At 40.3% G+C, this 21,538-nt stretch overlaps 1 protein-coding gene across 1 annotated transcript; it reads right to left on the reverse strand.

Moving 5' to 3' along the window:
* Positions 1–5: 5 nt before the first annotated feature.
* arhgap15 (Rho GTPase activating protein 15) lies at positions 6–20,311 on the reverse strand. The gene is made up of 13 exons (XM_085249823.1): positions 20,232–20,311; positions 17,947–18,115; positions 17,806–17,877; positions 9,252–9,392; positions 9,066–9,155; positions 8,867–8,965; positions 8,579–8,708; positions 3,634–3,768; positions 3,168–3,266; positions 1,680–1,757; positions 1,077–1,211; positions 727–832; positions 6–351 (listed from the first exon to the last, which is right to left on the reverse strand). The coding sequence occupies exons 1-13, from the start codon at positions 20,243–20,245 to the stop codon at positions 168–170; spliced, it is 1,452 nt and encodes a 483-aa protein (XP_085105949.1). The 5' UTR covers positions 20,246–20,311; the 3' UTR covers positions 6–167.
* Between the last annotated feature and the right edge of the window lie 1,227 nt (positions 20,312–21,538).

The following is a 21,538-nucleotide window of genomic DNA, read 5'->3' on the forward strand; positions in this document are numbered from 1 at the left end:
GGTAAAAGGGTCAAAACATTTAATTATAGATTTGTGCTAATGCAATATAAACTCTGACAAAATATCTTCTGAAAATTCCAGTTTTTACATCCCGGCCCAAACCAGACATGGCTTCTAATATCTGTAAACGTGAGTCCATCAGCTGATTTGGTCCCGCTCAGCACCTTTTACTTCCCGTCCAAGTTGAAGATTTCTTGGCTTTCAGTGAGAATGAACTCCACAATCTGATTCTGATACACCATGTTGACCGCCATGTTTCCGGCGTCCAGTTCAGGCCACATCAGCGTTGGACCGAACACGATTCCGATGCCCTGAGTGGACATCAGGTTCTTCCTGGAAAAGGCCAGAACTCTGCAAAAGGAAAATGCAAACGTTAACATGTCCTTTAAATTAGCTAACAAAGCATCAAACAGTGTACTATGTGCTACCCATCCTGAGTTTATAAATACGACCCTTTCTGATGGTGCCTTTCTGATTGTGTGAACATCAAATCAAATCACTTTTATTGACACAGCACATGTGAGTGAAATTCTTGTGTGCAAGCTTCACAAGCAACAGCGGTGTGCAAAATACAAGAAACATAAGATACAAGCCAAATATATGGACAGGAATGTAAGAATTATCACTTGTTTGTAAAGTAATATGTGCAGTGGTTTATTCCACAGTATTCCACCTGAACACTGTAAATGCTCCTAACAGGTGAGGTTCAGGTGTGTGTTGGATTACTTGTGCAGGTGGCTGAAGAGAAGCTTCATGGTGTCATGGTTGGGTTTGGGCAGCTGCTGTATCAGTTTCTTCACAGCCTGAACTTTTTGTTTGGGTTCTTTGATCTCTGTTAAAACAAATGACAGCAGCATTAGTTTAACCTTTAGATTTCTAATTGAAGTTGAAACGTTTTTAAACTTGGGGGGGGGGGGGAGAAAAGTCTTGTTCAAGCAGTCTGGAGATTCTGTCTAAATACAAGTCTCATTCTTAAAGTGACTTGACCAAGAGCAGCAGAGATTACAGAAATAAAAGAACCATTTTATGAAGTCATCACAAACTGAAGATTTATAACAAAGGCAGGTTTTACTCACTGATGGCCTCCACAAAAGGCTGGAAAAACCTAAATGGAAACAGTGGCTCCGGCAGTTCACGGAAAAACATTTTGAGGGCTCCGGTGACGACGTGGACATCCTCCCACTGACTGTGTTCCAGGTCCAGGTCCTCCTCTGTGGGACAACCATGGAAATATTACTGAGCAGGATTTTATGAGAAGAGGTCAGAGCACATTGTTTTACCATTTTATATGTATTGGTTTTTAACTTCAGAATCAGAATCAGAATACTTTATTGATCCCTGGGGGAAATTATTTTTTGTTACAGTGCTCCATTTTAAACCAGAGTCTACTTAGGAGGATTTAATACATTTTGATATAAATTATTGGTGTAAGGCCATGCCACAAGCACTATTTTGATGGGTTTGGTTGACTGACTTAGTTGCTTAGCTGTGTATCGAGGTTTAATTTCTTAATAAAATTCTGTTTCATTTTGTAACCTGCATTGTTTGACTCTTTGTTTTAATCCCCTAGCTTTGTCAGGGCAATGTAAGACTTACGCTGATTAATTATAACCCATTTTCATAAATGAAAGGGAAATTAACTACTTTACAGCTACTGTAAAAGCTACTGTTTAGTTGACCTTCATCGACGAGGAAGCGAAGTTTCTGGATTGTGGCCAGGTTTCCACTGACTCTGTAGATCCCGTCAGCTTCCAGACCTGCAAAGAGATACACTTTATTAAAAACCTTAATTTAAGTCTGAGCTCATTCAATATATCCATATGTACTACTCGTTGCTAGTTAATTGTACTCAAGCAGCTTTAGCTTTCAGGAAACAGAAACTAAACATACAGTGTTTTCCCCCTTCCTGAATTTTTCATATGTTTGTCACACTTAAATGGTTCGGATTATCAAAAAATTTTAAATAGACAAAGATAACACAAGTAAACACAAAATGCAGTTTCTCAATGAAGGTGTTTATTATCAAGGGGAAAAGTCCAAACCTACGAAAACTGATTGCCCCTGTAAATGATCCATGGCAGACCTGACGACATTTTTATGCTTATAAGCATCTCTTTATTTCGCATTCTCACGGTTGTTGTCACAAACACACGACTGCAGCTCTAAAGCTGCCAGCCACACACATCACCAACAACAACAGCATTACAGCAGTCCGCATAACCAGCAAGGCGTGATCTCCTGCAGCAGCACCACAGACCACACCCCACCACAGTGCCCTAAACCTAATAACTGGTTGGTCCATCGTTAGCAGCCTAATTGCAATTGTGATAACTAGCAATGAATCTTCTACAGCTCTGTGGAGGAATTTTAGCACATCCGAGGTTATTTGAGCATGAACTGGCTTTATAAACTCTGGGTTCAGGTCAGGACTTTGACTGGGCCACTCCAAATTCTTCATTTTGTTTTTCTTAAGCCACTCGGAGGAGGACTTGCTGCTGTGTTCTGCTGCAGAACCCACGTGCACTTCAGTTTGAGGTCACAAACAGATGGCAGCACATTCTTTATACAACAATTCCATGCAGAAGTACTTTTTAACTTTCATAGAGATGCAGAAACTTGACTCTGGCTCATGCATTGGTCAGCATGAATCTGAGTCTTCTTAATTTCCAGATGGAACTCAAGAAGAGGGCAAACACTTTTTCATACCACTGTACCTGTGTTTAGAATCAGAATAATGCCAAAAGAAATCATGTGGTCACAGTTACACACACACAATAACGGTAACAGACTGAACTAAATAATACAATATATTACAAAGTTTACAAAATACAAGAAATAACTCTAATATATAAGTAGCTCAGTTGTAAATATCCAGAATATTGCAGAGGTGAAATATATATGATTGACGTTTTACTCTGACCTGTAAAACTTTGTTAGTTATTATTTTACTGTAAAGCATGTGCAACGGGGTGTAACTATTGTACTGTGTACTGTAGATGGCCACGGGCAGCAATGATTTCCTGTGTCGTTCATTGGTGCATTATGGATAATCTCAGTCTCTCACTGAACGTGCTCCTGTGACTGGCAAGGATGTCAAGGAATGGGTGGGAGAGTGGGTGTCCATATCTTGCACAGCCATGTCTGAGTTTCAGTATCAGTAAACGTACCTCGTTTCTCAACGGCGTCCACACAGATCCGAACAAACTTTGGTACCGTGGTCCCTTCACGCTCACAGAGACTCGACAGATGGCAGCCAAACACTCGATCTGAGACAGATGTTATAACAATTTGATCAATTAGAATTTTTGTTAACTTAATTATTAGATTAAGCACATTTTGAAAGCCAGTTCACTCACAAAAATCATTTTAAGCTTGTGTTAGGGCCAGGGTTAGGTTGTAAAACCGAACCTGTAAAACTTCTGCAAAGGTAACACTGTATATAAAAACACGATGTTATTTTATTTCTTAAACCTCTGTAGTCTGCCAGCAATGCTGTTGAAACAAAATTTATCCAAACTGTTAGTTAAGTTTTAATTTTTAAAAAAGACATTTCTAAAGGAAAGGAAGCAAGCATAAAAACACGACTGGAAAACAAGGCTTCAGAAAAAAGGCTGAAGCAAAACAAGCAGAAACCTTTTATCAGGCCTTTCTCCTGTAGAGTCTTCATGGATGGACGTCTGATGATGAATTTCTTCAGCCGGTTTTTCACTCCATTCTTGTCTGCGCTATCTGAGGCGCTGTGCTTCAGCTTTGAGCTGCCAAACATGTCTACAGAAGAAACAGGTTGAGGTACAGCTTTGAGATACTATGTAAAACAAGTGTTGTTGTGATTTGGTGCTGTGTAAATAAAACAGGATTCAATTAAGTTGAATTGAATGTAAAAGGGTTAGGGATTAAAAAAACAGAAATGAATTATTTTCAAATCTTATAAACCCATATTTTACTCACAATAGAACAGAAAACACACACATGCGCTCATTTTGAATTAGATGGCAGCAAAACATCAGCTCTTCCCATATGGAAAAGAAATAGTAAAAACATATATGATTTACTCATGAAAGTGGCTACTTTCATGAGTAAATCATATATAAATCATATAAGGCTTACATGATTTACTCATGAAAGTGGCCACTTTCTCATTACTTTCATATTTTTTTTTTAGTAAGTATACAAAACATACAAGTTTCATTATATAATTTTTCAAGGAATCTTATATGTGTTTTCACTCTTGTATGCTTTTCATACAAGTTTCATACAAGACAGATAAAAACTTTATAAGATTTATATATATCTTTTCCATATGGGTTGGGACAGAGCAACAAAAAGCTGGATAAGTAAGTGGTACTAAAAAGAAACAGCTGCAGGAACAATTTGCAGCTAATCAGGGTAATTGTATCCAATCACAACAGTGTTTTAATGGATGCAAAACGATTGTAGCCAATCTTTGTACAGTTTAGGCACAACAGGAGCTCTCAGAAGTGAAAAAAGGCAGAGGTTCACCAATCTGCAAAAAACTATGGTGGAATAATGTTCAGAATAATGTTTCTCAATATTAACTTTAAATGATGTCTCTCATCACCCATATTCTGATGATATGGTTACTAATCAACCAAAGACCCAGACAGACTTTTAATTCATTTGAAAGCCTGATGCTTCGCCTCGTCCACCCCAGCTGTAAAACTCAGAAACCAGTCTTACTTGTTATCATCTATCGTCCACCTGGGCCTTACACAGAGTTTCTGTCTGATTTCTCAGACTTTTTATCTGATTTAGTGCTCAGCTCAGATAAAATAATTATTGTGGGTGATTTTAACATCCATGTAGATGCTAAAAATGACAGCCTCAACATGGCATTTAATCTGTTATTAGACTCAACTGGCTTCTCTCAAAATGTAAAAGAACCCACCCACCACTTTAATCACACTCTAGATCTTGTTTTAACATATGGCAGAGAAACTGAACATTTAACAGTGTTTCCTGAAAACCCTCTCCTGTCTGATCATTTCCTGATAACATTTACATTTACAATAATTGATTACACAGCGGTGGAGAGTAGACTTTATCACAGTAGATGTCTTTCTGAAAGCGCTGTAACTAAGTTTAAGAATATAATCCACCCACTGTTATCATCTTCAATGCCCTGTACCAACACAGAGCAGAGCAGCTATCTGAACGCTGCTCCAACAGAGGTCGATTATCTTGTTAATAATTTTACCTCCTCACCACATACAACTCTGGATACTGTAGCTCCTGTGAAAACTAAGGCCTCAAATCAGAAGTACCTGACTCCGTGGTATAATTCTCAAACACGTAGCCTAAAGCAGATGACTCGTAAGCTGGAGAGAAAATGGTGTGTTGCAAATTTAGAGGATCATCAGTTAGCCTGGAGAAATAAGAAATAAGAACTGAAGGTTTCTCTTCAGCACTGTAGCCACTTCTTCACAAATAACATTTTAACCATTAGAGACAAAATGACCCATAATCATCACACAGATGTAACATTATCTACAGCTACTTTTAGTACCATTGATATTCATTTAGAGTCTTTTTCTGTCACGGTCTGCCATTCCTCGCTGGTCGACCTGCCATGTCTGTGTTGTATTTGGATTTGTGTTTTCTACTCCCGGGGCCCGTTCTTCGTACGTCGCTCACTACATCCAAGATCACATGACACATCCAAGACCAAACCATCGCGCTAACCGTGAGCTCGCTAATCCGGTTCCCCGAACACGCCTGCTGTTGACGATTAGTACAGCTGGACGCAGTAATGTGACATCACTGGGTGTCGTAAAAGGGGCTACGCATCGATAGTAGAAACATTGATCGGCAACCCTCTGATTGGTCGGCGAAAATGTCGAAGGGGCGTGCACGGTATTTTCCGGCAGCAGAGCAAGAACTCATGAGTGAGGGATTACAGGAGTTTCAGAGTTTAATTAAAACGCAAGAGAACACTGCAAAGGCTACAAAAGCAAGGAGAGAGGGCTGGCAGAAAGTTGCTGACAAATCAAACTCGTAGGTAATTTAATAATAATAATAATAATAATAATGGATTCGGTTTATATAGCGCTTTCCAAGGCACCCAAAGCGCTGTACGATACCACTATTCATTCACTCCCACATTCACACACTGGTGGAGGCAGCTACGGTTGTAGCCAGGCTGCCATATCGCGCCCTCTGGCCAACACCAGTAGGCGGTAGGGTAGATCTATCATATGACACTATATTGTCCAATATCATATGGCATTATATTATATTATAATATGTTATATTATATCCCCTTTCACATTAGAGCCACAACAGGACCCACAAGAACATGGGAACAAGTAAAAGTGGAATACAGGAGTATTCTACAGAATGGTAATATTTATCTCTTAGATTGCTTTTCGTCTCTTGGCAAGGTAATACTGGCCTGTAATACTCTGTTAGTTTGTTCATAACAGCAACCAAGAAAAGGGCAGAGGAAAAAAAGACAGGTGGTGGTCCTGCACCCCCTCGTCAACAAGTTGGTTAACTAAATAATACCCTCACGGGAATATCGATATCTCTCAATGAGCACACTGTCGCGCTGAGCTAAAGGATCCTGTCTATCCCGCAATATACGCTGAATTCTGAGGACTCTCCTTATCAATCTTGCACCTTCCGCAATGGGTTGGTCGCGTATACGGACAGGATATGACTGCGACAGACTTCCCAAATCCACCTTCGCTTTTATAGCCGTGGTCTCTCATCTTGATTACACGAAGTAATTTACAATTACTACTCTGAAATATGAATTACATCTGTAATAATCACATACATGTAATAGAATGTTAATAGTACATTTCCCTTTTTTAGGAAATGACCTGTATGTATCTGTGTGACATCAATAAAAGGATCAGGTGCTGCATTATCTTTAGTTACATTGATAATATTTATTTATGGTGAAACAGTGGTGGAATATCGCTGTTGCTTTCGTATAAATGAAGCGGACATACCTGCGTGGCCGCGATCTAATCTTGTTTACATAAAGTAAGCCTGCTCCCGAGCAGGTTTACGCTTACGGCTCTGTTGCTATGACAGCAAGTCCCGGATGAGCTTCGGGGAACCGAACGATCCAGGATCACGCGAAATCGTCAACAATCTAATCCAGCTAACTTACTTAGCGAGGTACGAAGAAGAGGGCCCTGGTCTGTGCATGTTTGTGTGCATATGGTGGTGTTTGTGTTTTGGTGCAACATCAGGCCTGAAGAGTTTCCCGCCTTGGAGTTGGCCACCCCTCCTGACTAATCATGCTATCCTGATGCTGATCAGCCTTGTCAGTGGCTCTCTACTTAACACAGTAGCTGACACTGTATTGTTGAGGAACACAGTCAGTAATCCAGCTCGTCAAGGTGAAAGTCTCCCAGGAGATTTACGGGAACATGTGGAGATAGCTGAGCACCATTGTACAGAGATAGAGCTGTAAGTTGTATTTTCACTATGAAGAGAAGTCACTGCACGGTAGCATTCAACTCCAGTGAGTAGGATGCTGTGATTTCCATGACTGTTAGGATTGATGACAACATGCAGGTATATGGTAAACAGGTCTCCAGTCCTGATAGATCCATGAGGGGCTGATCCCTGGGAACGAAGGCCAGGAAGAGACGAGCCAGCAGAGGAGGAAGAGCAGACCACGCAGCTTGGCCAGGCCCGACTTTTGCTCTCAGACTGCAGGAAATGACATCTGGCTGGTCAGTGTTTTTATTGTGGCAGATAAGGACACTATGCAGACACCTGTCCCACGTGGCCGAAAGATTTTGTCCGTCAGTAGCAGTAGGAATGCTGGTGGGCACGATTGAGGACGTCTCCCTACCTAGACTCCAGTGTTAGTGTCAGGTTTATATTGGCCTGCAAGTGACGATGGGTATCATCACTTGCAGGCCATTCAGATCTCCTCTTCCTGCAACCATGTTGAAAAGATTAGTTCCTTTCTGTTTGATGATGCTTGTATCCTTCGTTCTCGGTTATCCATGGCTAAATACACATAAACCCCATATTGACTGGTCCAAGGACTGTATTTGTCATCCAGCAAAGAAGGCGTCTTTGCTGGATTGTTGAGTTATTCTCGTCAGTACAGCTCTGATAATCTGTTTCTTGTGTGATTTCTCAGTTTATTCTAACCACGGTTCTCCTGTGCATAGACTCCTGGACTTGTCCTTATCCCTAGATCTGTTTCCCTGGCAGCGTGGCGTGGAGTAGGTGAGAGTGCTAATGACAAATGCGAGAGGAGCGAACGAGCAGAGTGTGCTTCGCTTTTTCCCTTGGACCAATGAAAGTCCCTGCCCCCATACACTGTTTATAATTTCACATAGTGTGTTTGTAAATACACTTGTGACTGTAATTCTAGTTCAGCTGGTCTGCGCCTGAGTCAGTTTCCGCCCGCGTGACATTATTACCTTAACTTTTTTTAGGAGTTGCACAGCTGCTTTCCACCTCCAGCAGTTATGGAGCAGTCATGATAATTTAGATGTGAATCATGTTTTACACACTAATGGTTTCTGTGGCTTTAGCTGCTCACTGCTGCTTTGTATAAATACAAATCATTATTCCTCAGACTCACTGATAGATCGTCGGTGTATTGGGTTACGTTGTTTGACACCAGGAGAAGCAGAGCCATATCCAGGTAGGGAGCTGTGTCTGGGCAGGTAGTCTGTACTGTTTGATCTCCGCAGAGGAAAACCTTCTTTAGTCTGAGCAGAAAAGAGGTACAAGCAATCTCAGGAAGATTAGTTTGATAAGTGATCAATTTGTCTTTTTGAAAAGAAATTCACAAAATGCACAGAAATAATTTATAATTAATGAACAAGGAATATAGTGATGATGATTTTAAAGGGTGGTGACTTCTTACTGAAGAGTCGATGGTCTTTTTGATGGCGTCGTACCATTTGCTGGCAGTGGAGTAACTGTCAGTCTGGACAAGGTACTCACTTCCTGTGCTTGTTTTAATCTAGAACAGGTAAAAACAACCAAAAAAACCAGTTCATTTCTGTACCATCTATTTTAAATAACCAGAGAGAATAAGCCATCAGCAGCAATTAAGTGTTCACCTGGAAGACATTTTTCCTGCTTGATTTCTCAGTATTCCACTCAATGAATGCTCCACACAGCTGAAGCACATCTGCCTTACCTCCTGGTTTCTAAGCGCAAAGACAGTAATGTGATGGGTCACACAAGTTAGACATGATAAATATAAGTAGAGATACACTGACAGTAGTGATGAAAGATTTTTATACCAGTCCAGTTTCCTGTTTGTCTTTATAAAACATTAACTGGTCTGAGGTGAGCACAGTCCACACTGAAGACCAGTTCTTCCTCTGCTTCTTACCACTGTCTGAAATTTTAGCCATATTCATGATTTCACCTTTCAAATCCACCTGGAAGCACACAAAAGGGAAATTAAGGAAGTGTTCAGACGTTTTATACATATGCTGTCGAGAGCGGGGGGGGGAGAATCATCAGAAACCCAGAAAGACAAACTGAACATGGGACTTTACATCAAATCTATTTTAAAATAAACAGTAACTCTAAAGGTTAGCCATGTTTACTTGTGAAAAACTAATCTGAATGAACTGACATGCATATTTAATCCATATGTCAACCAAACCAAGATGTCAGTGAACTCTCTGTAGACACCGATAATCAGACTCACTTGTGGGGATCAGAACAAGCCACTTCAAAGCTTTGAACGTTCCTGGCCTCACCAGTAGTTCCATCCAGATGGCTATCCAAATCTGACATGCAGATTTGGATAGCCATCTGGATGCAAGAGGAATTTCTCTGACTCTGTGGGGCTCCATTAAAACCCAGACAGCCTCGGGCTAAACCTGCGCCTTGGTTTAATGACAGCGCTCACGCTGTCAAGAGGGAACGTCACCCAGCAGAACCCAGATGGAGAAAGGAAAAACTGCATGTATCATTTCAAATTTTCAAAGACTGCTGACATCGCTACCAGAAAACTGTCAAAGAGACAAAAAAGGGCATATTTTGAAAATATCATTTCTTCCAACAGTCCTAACCCATGTGTGTTATTTAACACCACTGACTCTGTTCCTAATACTCCACTGAATGTCTGTTTGGAAATTTCTCCTGATATTTGCAATAATTTTCTGAGGGGTTGTTGTTTTTTGTTTTTGTTTTTTTGTTTTTTTTTGTCACCACCAGGGCTCTGATCACAGCTCCTGACTCTGACCCCTCTTTCTCTGTCCCTTGCACTGCTGTTTTTACTCAGTTTGAGCTTGTGACGCTCTCCACTTTAGAGGATGTGGTGCACCATATTAAGCTCACAGGTTCCCCACGGGATCCTTTTCCTCCACAATTTTTTATTTTTAAAGACATTTCTCCTAGTATAGGACAGTATGTCCTTGACATTATTAACAGCAGTCTGTCTTCTTGTATGGTTCCTGCAAATTTCAAACATGCAGTAGTGCAGCCACTGCTTAAGAAACCTGGCCTTGATCACACAGTCGTGGCCAATTATAGGCCTATTTCCAAGCTGCCTTTACTTTCCAAGGTTTTAGAGAAAACAGTTTTTAGTCAACTTCAATATTTTCTAGATGATAATGGCATCCTTGAGGTTTTTTCAATCAGGTTTTAAAACCCTTCATAGCACAGAATCTGCATTAAGGGTTTTTTAATGACATCCTTCTGGTATGTGATTCGTTCTAGTCTTGCTTGACCTAGCTGCTGTTTTTGACACCGTAGACCACAATAGTCTAATTCTTGATTAAATGATGTAGTGGGTATTGGTGGCTCTGCACTTAGTTCTCTTGGCCAAATAAGACCTAAACCAATTGTCTCCACCAGCCTTCTCAGTTCTGAATCATCTTCTGCTCCTCTGTCATGCAGCGTCCCACAGGGCTCCATCCTTAGAAGGTCAAGGTCAAATTTATTTATATAGCACATTTCAAACAGCCGATGCTGCACAAAGTGCTTAACAATATAAAAATGGTATTAAAAAGCAACAATGTAGTACAATAATAACAATAAAAAAACAAAAGAATTAAAACAATAACTAAGACTAATTCAAATAACAGCAAAATGCTTGGGTCATAGTGTGTTAAAAGCCAGGGCATAGAAATGTGTCTTTAGTAATGATTTAAATTGCTCAAGTGTTTGTGCAGATCTAATATTTAAGGGGAGACTATTCTAAAGTCTGGGACCTGCCACAGAGAAGGATCTATCACCATGAGCTTTGAGATAAGTCTGTGGGATGGACAGCATTAATTTTGAGCTAGACCTCGTGGTTTTTCCTGGAGCATAAGGAGGTAAGGAAGGGCTCGGGCATTAAGTGTCTTAAAAACAAAAAGTAAAAGTTTAAATTGGATCCTGTACGAGACAGGAAGCCAGTGTAAAGAAGCTAAAACTGGGGTTATATGCTCTCTCCGTTTGGTACCAGTTAGCAGGCGAGCAGCTGCATTTTGGACCATCTGAAGATGATGGATGGAGGCCTGATCTAGACCATAACACAATAAATTGCAGTAGTCTCATCTGCAAGTAAGGAAAAGGTGAATAACACGCTCAAAGACGTTAGCCGGGAGGTATGGCTTTACCTTGGCCAGCTGTCTTAACTGAAAAAAGCAGGACTGAACTACTGCACTTACCTGCTTATTGAATTTAAAAGAACCATCAATGTAGACACCGAGGTTTTTTACATGTGTTTTACAATACGAGGAAAGGGTGCCCAGAGTGCTGTCGATATGATTAAAGTTGCCAAAAATGACAACCTCAGTTTTACTTTCATTTAGCTTTAAAAAATTTAATAACAACCACTGTTTGAAATCGTCAGCGTAATAAGAGCTGGGGATGGTCTGACCCTGCTTTTAAAGGTAGATAAATCTGCAAATCATCAGCAAAACAGTGAAATGAAATGCTGTACCGTGAGAAGATGGAGCCCAATGGCAACAAATAGAGTGCGAACAGGGCAGGACCCAAAATAGAGCCTTGAAGTACACCGTATTTAAGAGGGGCTATTTTGGAGTTGTGGGGGCCCATATTGACATGAAAAGACCTTTCTGACAAATAGGACCGAAACCACTGGAGGGCAGATCCTTTTAGGCCAGCATGAAATTCTAGCCGTGATAACAGGATGTCATGGTCGACCGTGTCAAAAGCTGCTGACAAGTCCAACAATAAAAGGGCAGCAGGGCTGCCAGAGTCCAGAGTTAAAAGAACATCGTTAAAAATCCTTAAAAGTGCCGTCTCAGTGCTATGTAGTGATTTAAAACCAGATTGAAATTTTTCAGAGATCATATTAAAATCAAGGTGGGCCTGCAACTGTAGGTAGACCACTTTTTCCAAGACTTTAGATAGAAAAGGAAGCTTTGAGATAGGCCTGTAGTTGGACAGAACAGTTGGGTCCAGGTTTTGTTTTTTTTAAGAAGAGGCTGAACTACAGCTTGTTTAAAGCATGATGGGACGCAGCCTGTAGCAAGGGACGTATTAATTAATCTCAGGATAAAAGGCCCAACATTAAAAGTGTATTAAAAGTGCTTTTAAGGAAGCTTGGAGGGAGACGGAGGGGCAGTGTGATGATCTTAGGTTACTAATAGGGGTGGGTTTTGATAATTGATTTATCGATTAAAATCAATTCAGGCTTGGATAACGTGATATCAATTTATTAAAATCCTGAATCTATTTTTTTATATTAATTTATTTTGCCCGAAACGCCAGAATCTCTGGTGAAATCTCACAAAATTTCAAGAACCACCAAACAGCTAAAACAGTAAATGAGAGCAGGAACACGGATTCTGCACAAAGATGTAAACACAAAGCTCGGACCCGCCGACGGATCAGAATCAGTGAGATGTGACTTTCTCACCCAACGGCATGGACAGGGTTGGGGCTGAAAGCCAACAGCTCGCTGATTCTGATGTCCGCGCTTTGTGTTCACGCCCTTTTTGCGGTGATTCTAAAGCTGTTGGTTTTATCTCTCTTCAAACATTATTGACCAAACCAGCAGCAAAAGATCCAAACTAGCTTCACATAAACATTGTCATGAATTCACTCTGACTTTTGCTGTTCTCTGTCTGTCTGTCTGTCTGTCTGTCTCTCTCTCTCTCTCTCTGTCTGTCTGTACTTCAAGAACAGTTTTCCATCTAAAAATCTGTTTTCTGCATTATTTGCTTGCTTGTTACAAACAAGTCTACCGTTGTTTACAGGCTGTCGGCCGCTGTTTTTTTTCCCCTTTTACTTACTTCTGAAAAGAAAACCTAATTTCTGCTGTTCAACAGGCTTCTGAACAAATATAAACTTTTTAAAATTTTGCAAAATGCAAAACGCTCAGCTGTGTCTGTAATAAAACCGCTGTAACTTCAGAGGTAATGTTCATATGTTGATTAATGGTTTTCTTTCGTTTTTGATGTACTGTGGAATATTTTAATAAAATCCAGGCCAGGAAAATCACCTTCATGTTTTTCTGTGTTTTATCTTCAGCTACTTTGACACAAAGGCCTCTGCTGTGACGCTCACACCTTTGATAAAGTCTGGAAAGTGTCAGCTTCCTTTTTATAGATACAAAAATATGTAAATGTACTGATCTGAATTATAATATTTCTGACTGTCTCAGGCAAAATTTCCCAGATTTTAATCGAATCGAATTGAATCGAATCGTGGATCGAATCAATTCGGGACCTTGTGAATTGGAATCGAATCGATTCTAGAAATCAGTGACGATACCCAGCCCTAGTTACTAACTACCGCGGTCAAGTCATTAAGGGAGACGGGATCAAACTGCTCTAGGACAGCTGAGCACATAGGAGAAAGACAATGATCTCAAGCAGCAGACGACGAGACAAGAGCCCTAATCGATAGAATCTTGTCAATGGAGCAATCGAGTCCAAAATATCAGTGCAGGTAGAATGAAGAATGTCCGAAAGGTCCTCAACACTCTTACAGTTGGAGTTCATTATTCCAGAATCCATAAAGGCAGCAGAAAAAGCGGGCGCTGTCAGAGCATTAAGAGCAGCGCAGCGTTACAGTGAACAACACAGGAAGATAATCGGAGATGCGCAACTTGGATATTTCCGTGATGCACACATCCAGCCCGTGGGAGAGCACCAAGTCCAGTGTATGACCTTTTTCATGCGTGGGACCGGTAACCCACTGGGTCAAGTTAAAAGAGTCAATAATATTTAAACCAAACTAATATTTGACCAAAAGTTTAGAGTCACAGCAGACATGGATGTTAAAATCACCAAGGATGAAAAAACTGTCGAATTTAAGAACGATTCCAGCCATAAAACCTGAAAACTCTTTGATAAAATCCTTTTTAAGATGGAGGACGGTATATGAGGGCACACAGCAAAGGCGCAGCAGAGTGTAGGTGTAACTCAAACATTTGGAGTTCAAAACTAGAAAATGAGTCGTGCTGTAATATTTGATGAAATCGTGAAATCGAGCGTTGAACACGGTGGCTAAGCCTCCCCCCCTACCAGAGGGCTGAGGGAGAGTGAAGAATGAGAAATTAGGAGGAACCAGTTCCAAAAAAGCTCCAGACTCACCGGGTTGAAGCCATGTTTCTGTCAGAAACAGAAAGTCCAACTGTTGTGACTTTAGGAAGTCGTTTAATACAAACGTCTTGTTTGCTAATGATCTTACATTTAGTAAATCCATTTGGAGTGTGTAGATCCTAACATCAGATGTTCCAGCTTGGTTAAGTGTACGAAGATTTCTGTGGTCCACACCGCATCCACGGGTCCGAGGCCGCTTAGGGAAATAGAATGCTGAGAGCGGGGGATCAAGTGTCATGGGAGCTCCAGGGACAACAGGCAGGATCCATCTAAAGATGCACTCTGCTGGTCCAGTAGTTCCACGAGAAGCATGGAGAAGAGCTCGGACTTTGATGAGTGTACCAGCCTGCTTTCCTCGTTTCCTCGGGTGCTTCTTCCAGGAAGTGGTGTAGGAGTGTTGGCACAGATAAACCGGAATACAGGGCTCAAAAAGTGGTGGAGGAGGCCCATAATCATCTCCTGTGTCCGTTTGTTTAAGAGCCAGGTCATACGATGCTTTGATTTCTAAGAGTAGCTGGCGATTGTACACACGCAGAGCGAGGGCATTTTAGGATCAAATAGAAAAGGATAAGGCTAGCGAAAGCCAAAGCAAAGCTAGCAGAGTTGACGGACGTGTCGCCGTGCATACTGCTGGCGCCATCTTCCTAAGAAGGCATGGGATCTCTTTTCATTGCACATGCTGATGAATGCCAGATCTATTTGCCACTAAAGCAGAAGGATAGCATCTCCATAAAACGTGTTTTGACATGTCTAGATGACATTAAAGCTTGGTTGGCTTTAAACTACTTAAATTTCAAGTACAAGAAAACAGAATTGTTGGTGTGTGGACCCAGTGGTGCCTGTTAGTCCTCCTGTTGATTTTGGATCCCTGGAAGTTTATTTTAAACCTGTAATTACTGACCTTGGTTTTAAGTTGGACAGTGGTTTTAAATTGGACAACCAAATCAGAGCAGTGGTGAAGTCCAGTTTTATTACTTAAGGCGACTGGCAAGAGTGAAATCTTTTCTTTCGAGGCAGCACCTTAAAACAGTGATCCATGCTTTTATTTCATCCCGTCTGAACTACTGTAACTCACTTTATGTGGAGGTCAGTCAGTCGTTGCTCTCACGTCTGCAGCTGGTTCATGCCGCTGCATGACTGCATAACAGGAACTCGTAAAAGAGAGCATATAACCCCTGTCCTGGCCTCACTGCATTGGCTGCCTGTGTCTTTTAGAGTTCATTTTAAGATTCTCATGTTTGGTTTTTAAATTCTTTCACTACCTCTCTGAGCTTTTTCATCCACGCACACCTTGTCAGTCTCTCAGGTCAGCTGACCAGCTGCTCCTGGAAGTATTGAGATCCAGGAGGAAGCTCACAGGGGGCGGGGCCTTTTCTATCATGGCTCCTAAATAATGGAATAACTTGCCCTTCCATGTTAGAGAGGGGCTGTATCCCAATTCAGGGTCTGCAGCCTTAAAGTACGCAGTCTCAACGATCCTCAAGGGCCGCGTACTTAAAGACCGCTAAGGCCGGAAGTGCGAGGCTTGTGAAATGGGATGGTCTAGCCTCCGTTGCGCTGCCCAGGTTGCCTAGCAACCATGATACTAACAGCTGGAAACGTTTCATACAGCTTTGTTTGACAGAAATGAAATGAAGAAAATCATTTGTTCATTTGTTTGTTTGTTTCTACATGAGCTTTGGTCATTCTCTGTAAGATTAAGGTCAGCTATTGAACGGCGTATATTTTAAAGTAAAGGCTTTAAAACCAAGTTAGTACAAACGTCACTAATGTCACATGACTTTGCCGACATGTGGCCAACAGTAATGTTTTAATGTTCTTCGTTATTAAACATTTGCACATAAATAAGTGACATAATATTCAGTACTTACTTAAAGTTTACTCTTCAGGCGCCCCTCATCCGCCGTTTTTTTCAGCAAAATTATCCACACCCACCGCCGCGCTATGCATTCTGGGATATATTGGGCCATGAAGTCTACACCGCCACGTCCTTAAAATTCAGGGAAATGAAGGACGCATTTGAGGCTGCATTTCGAGCAGCCTTCAAATTGGGACAGCCTTTGTCGCGTCGCTGTGACGTAATCGGCCTTAAAATGCGGCCTTTAAGGCTGCAGACCCTGAATTGGGATACAGCCAGGGCCCTTCACTGTCCACTTTTAAAACACGTCTGTGACAGCAATGACGGCCCCGACCACATACTTTCACTCTTTACACACTTTTTATTCCTGGTTGCTGCATCTACAACTCCCGGCCACAGCTTTTCAGCTGCATCCCACACATAACACCCACCCAACCAAACAAACAAACACTTCCTCAGGTCCTCCCATATGGAAAAGAAATAGTAAAAACTTACAAAAGACTTGCATCAGATGTGGCCTACTTCATATAGTGAATCATATAAGGCTTACATGATTTACTCATGAAAGTGGCCACTTTCTCATTACTTTCATATAATGTTTTAGTAAGTATTCAAAACATACAAGTTTCATTTATATAATTTTTCAAGGGATCTTATCTGTTTTCACTCTTGTATGCTTTTTCATACAAGTTTCACACAAGACAGATATATATTAATCTTATAAAGTTTGTATCTTTTCCATTTGGGCTGGCACATTTAATATGCCTGAGATCGAGCTCAGGTGTGTCAACTTCCCCCACACGAACCACGCCCCACCACAATGTCTTAAAACCCATTTTTATTCTTTGGCTTTTGGCCTCAATGAGACTTAGTTTTTCTTAAAATTTAATTAATTATTAATTAATTAACTATTTCACTTTCTTTTATTTGGATCTTATTTATATGTTATGAATTTTTATTATTTAGTTCCAATGTGCAGCACTTGCTTTCTAAATAAAGATGATGATAAAGAAGACAGGATGCACAAATTACACTGTAAGTATTGTAAATACTTACACTCTGGACACGTCACCAGTCTGTCACAGGGCTAACGCAGAGAGACTGGTGGTGGAATCAAACTCAGGACCTTCTTGCTGTGAGGAAACAGTGCTAATCACTGTTTCGTATGCCACTGTGCTGTTGTTGAAACATTCATTCATTTAATTGGGAAGTAGATTTTTTGTGTTTTCATAAATGATGACCAATCTGCACTGGGATCAGTTGTTGTGGATCGCAAATAAAAAGCAAAATGACAAAGTAAGATCATCTTACAGAGGAGTGAATGTGGGGGGAGTCAGATGTGGAGAGAGGAGATTAAACCGGATCTGTGAAGGAACTTTTCGAAAACAGGAGGAATGTAATGATTATATAGGTTGTAATTACCAGAGGTTCAAATGTAGCAGCTCCTGCTACCACAACATTGTGCTGAGACTGATTCCTGCGATGTCGAGAGATCTGCAAAAGACATGTTCATTAAAACAGAAGCGTCTCCTGCAGGCTGGTGCTTCTTTGTGATTTACGTACAGGTTTCTGAGGAAGGTCGGTCTCCTGCAGCACCATCGACTTGGACTGACTCAGACGGTCTCCGGAGCTCGGAGAGTTTTTAATGCGCATCTGCACGGCTCCCTGTGTCGCTGTGCTGCGCTGTGGAGCCTGAATCCCTGGTTTCACGGTACTCTGCAGGTTCGTGATTCTGCACATGAAAAACAAAACAATCATTTTTATCATTTCATAGCTTTACAGTTAGTTATGATGTCTGTGAATTTATATTTCTATGCATTTAAACAATCCATTTTAGAGAAAATGTATTATGATATTACATTTTATTTCCCATTAAAATAATGAAGACTATTATGTTTCCCCAGGCAGTATGGGTAACCATTTTCTCAGGTAAAAACGTACATAGACTGTTCATTCTTTTCATTTGTGTACTTTGGGAAATACTTTGTAGAATTTGTATCCCCCCACTGAAAGTTTATTTTACAATTTATTGAAAAAGTAGCTTTTAAACACCCATTATGCGTAATGTTAAATTAACCATGATTAAATAAAAATACATTTAATAAAATATGTAATATTAGAATCAGTTAAACTTAACTGAAATGGCTCTGTCTGCGTCTATTCACCTGTTTACACCTCCTGTTTGTTTAAACTGAGTGACTGAACATTCAGAAGTTCCATCCACAAAAGGATCTGAGGACAGTTTGACTTTTTCCTGTTTGCTTCACTTTAGTTACACAATGTCTGCCTTTCTGCTAGCCAGCTGCAAGGAAACCAGAGCTGAAAAGACTGAGGGTATGTTTGAATAGTACCTCTTCTCTCCTTTTCTAACCAGTTTTCCTCGATCTAAGTGGGAAACAATATAAGGAAAGCTGGATAGGAAAATTAACCAGGACTTAGAATAAGAGAAGAGTGTGTCCGGTTGTATTTAAACTGGCAGTGTCGGCAGCTTTTGGCATGGAATGTAAAACACACTGTTACTTGACATTTACAGTTCTGTTGCTGGTTTACATGAATGGCTGGATGGTGTATTTTATAGAACAGCATTTTTCCTCTTCTAAAGACGTTAATAAGGGAAGCATTGAAGCTCTTTTTCTTAGTATCTGGAGAATTCAAGTAGTTCTTATTGCTGTCATGCAGATACTTCCAGGCCACATGATTCTGGTGACAGAATTTTACCACGTGTCAGGTGTGTAAACAGCCATTGTCTTTTATTTATATCCTGCCAAATCACAACAACAATTCCCTCAAAAGTCAAAGGGGGAGGGAGGGCGAGAGAGAGAGATTATTTCAAACATGGAAATATAACTGAAATAAGAGAAAAGAAGAAAAAGCACAACTTAAAAAACATCAAGTTTTCATGTATATCTCTATGTCCACACAATGTGTGTGCTGGAAAAGAGTAGGATGAAGTTTACACTTTTCCTGGAGAATACAATGGAAAAACAATCAACAACATTAAAAAACAGCATTTCTTGAAATCCCTAGTCACATCTTTTTTCAACAGTTTTAATGAAAAGTTTGGTGTACATCAGAGGTTGAGCAGTATCAAGAAAATGTCAAAGTACCATCTCGTAACACTTTGGTCTTCCTCCTAAAATGTGGTTAATCAAATAATTTTAAAAAAAGAGGGTAGGGCTGGAGAATGTGGGGCTATAGAAAGAAGCTGATGGTTTGTATGTACTTCCTGAACTCTTAGTGTGCAATATTACATTTAAATATATTGTTGAAATGTCTGGTAAGTGTGTTAGAAAATGCAAATAAAAACATTAAACACTCTGATCATTTTGTTTTTTATGACGTTGACATATGTTTGAATCATCCCTCGTGTCTGCAGTTCTGTGGGTTTGAGCTGTTTCAGTAACTGACTGTGACATAAAACCACATCATAAAAACAGCACACTTAAAAATATGATCAGGTCTCAGAACTGACATGATGAGAAGTGAAGCCTCATTAACCGGAAACAAAATGAAACCCTCCAAACAACGGAAGCTGGACCGTCAGTCATGCATGAAGTCTTACGATCATAACCTCATAGTCTGAATCAGAGACTGTTACAATGTTTCCATAACTTCAGATGAGATTGGTCTAAAAAAAATAAGCAAATGAAATCTTTATGCTCATTTAGGGTTATTCCTATTATTATTGGCCTTTTTTTTAAATTTCAGCCAGAAGTGAGCGGAGGCCTACAGAAAGTAAACAAATGTGAACCCCAGTAACGCAGCGGTGAGACCTGCAGACACACACCAAAACAAACCAATCACAGAGACAACAGAATAATGAGATTTCATATTTAAAATGAACTCACCTTGTATCCGCCATCTCTGTATGTCTCAGATCACAAAAGAAGAGACGCAGAGAGGCCTAACTGTCAGAGGAAGTAAAAAGCATCACGTGGTTTCTTCAAACCAGACGTCTCAAACTACAACTGCTGCAACCTCCCCATTTCCTGAAAACAAACCTCACTCTCGTGAGACCAGACACGGGCAGTTTGTCACTTCTGTCAGTGCTGGTGTTCAAACATTACAGATGGTCTGACTTTATTTACCCTGGATTTATAAACCTATTACTCAGAACAGCTGATTAGGAACCTAATCAGATTATTTCGATTATTTCAAGGCTTTCTTGGCCTGTTGTTGTGTTAGTACATAGTAAATATATTTTTCTAGAAAAATTATTCCACCTAAATATCTAATTTATAAGATATAAGTGACTTATAGGTAATTAATATGCTTATATACTATAATGTAACATGTTTAATAACAGTAGCTTTATACATTGCAAACAATATATTCACCATTTTAAAATAAATATTACACCAACTGCACACAAGTTATCAAGGAGCTGTTGATGGCTCATGGCATGGTTTTGGCATCATTTGGAATTTCTAAATAAATCATTAACAAAGTGTTTAGATAGTATACATAATCTCAATAATGACAGTGAAATGGGCTAACTGTGTGTTAGCACAGGTTTTTATTAATATTTCTTTCATGCTGTAGTTAAGCTTGAGACATTCAGACAGGTACCAGCTGCTAGTTCAGTATTTAGAGTTAGCTGATCCAAAGTGAGTTTATACAACAGGAAAAGGAAACAGACAAATCACAAAGATACAAAACTGTCATGGTCCTGGGTCGTGCGACCCAGTGTTTTGTGTTTAGCCTATTTTGATGTTTATTGTTTGTTTAGGTTCATTAAGTTAGTCCATCCCATTTGTAATTATGTTACCCTTGTATTAAGCCTCCCTTGCCCTTCGTGTGTTATGTCTGTGTGTCTTGTATTGTCATGTTCATGCTGTCGCTTCAGTTGCACTCTCCTGTCCTGTCGTTAGGTTCATGTGTGTCAGCTGTGCTCCCATGTGTGGCCACTTCCCCTGATCATCCCTTATGTGTATTTAGTCTCGGTGTTTCATACAGTCTGTGTCGCGTCGTCTGTGTTCCCACCCTCTGTGTTTCCATGCCCGGTCTGTTGTATTCTAAGTCATAGCCTTACCATAGTTTATTCCCAGTTTAGGTTTCTGTTTAGTTATTGCTCTTGTGCTGCCCTTATTCTTGTTTGCTTCTTTTGTATTCATCAGCCACAATAAAAGGCTCGCTTTTGGTTTAAGTTCACTCC

This window comes from Mchenga conophoros, linkage group LG16 (genome assembly GCF_057382185.1).
Source record: "Mchenga conophoros isolate Kocher_MC1m ecotype Shallow Benthic linkage group LG16, M_conophoros_male_GT1.1, whole genome shotgun sequence".
Taxonomy (NCBI): domain Eukaryota; kingdom Metazoa; phylum Chordata; class Actinopteri; order Cichliformes; family Cichlidae; genus Mchenga; species Mchenga conophoros.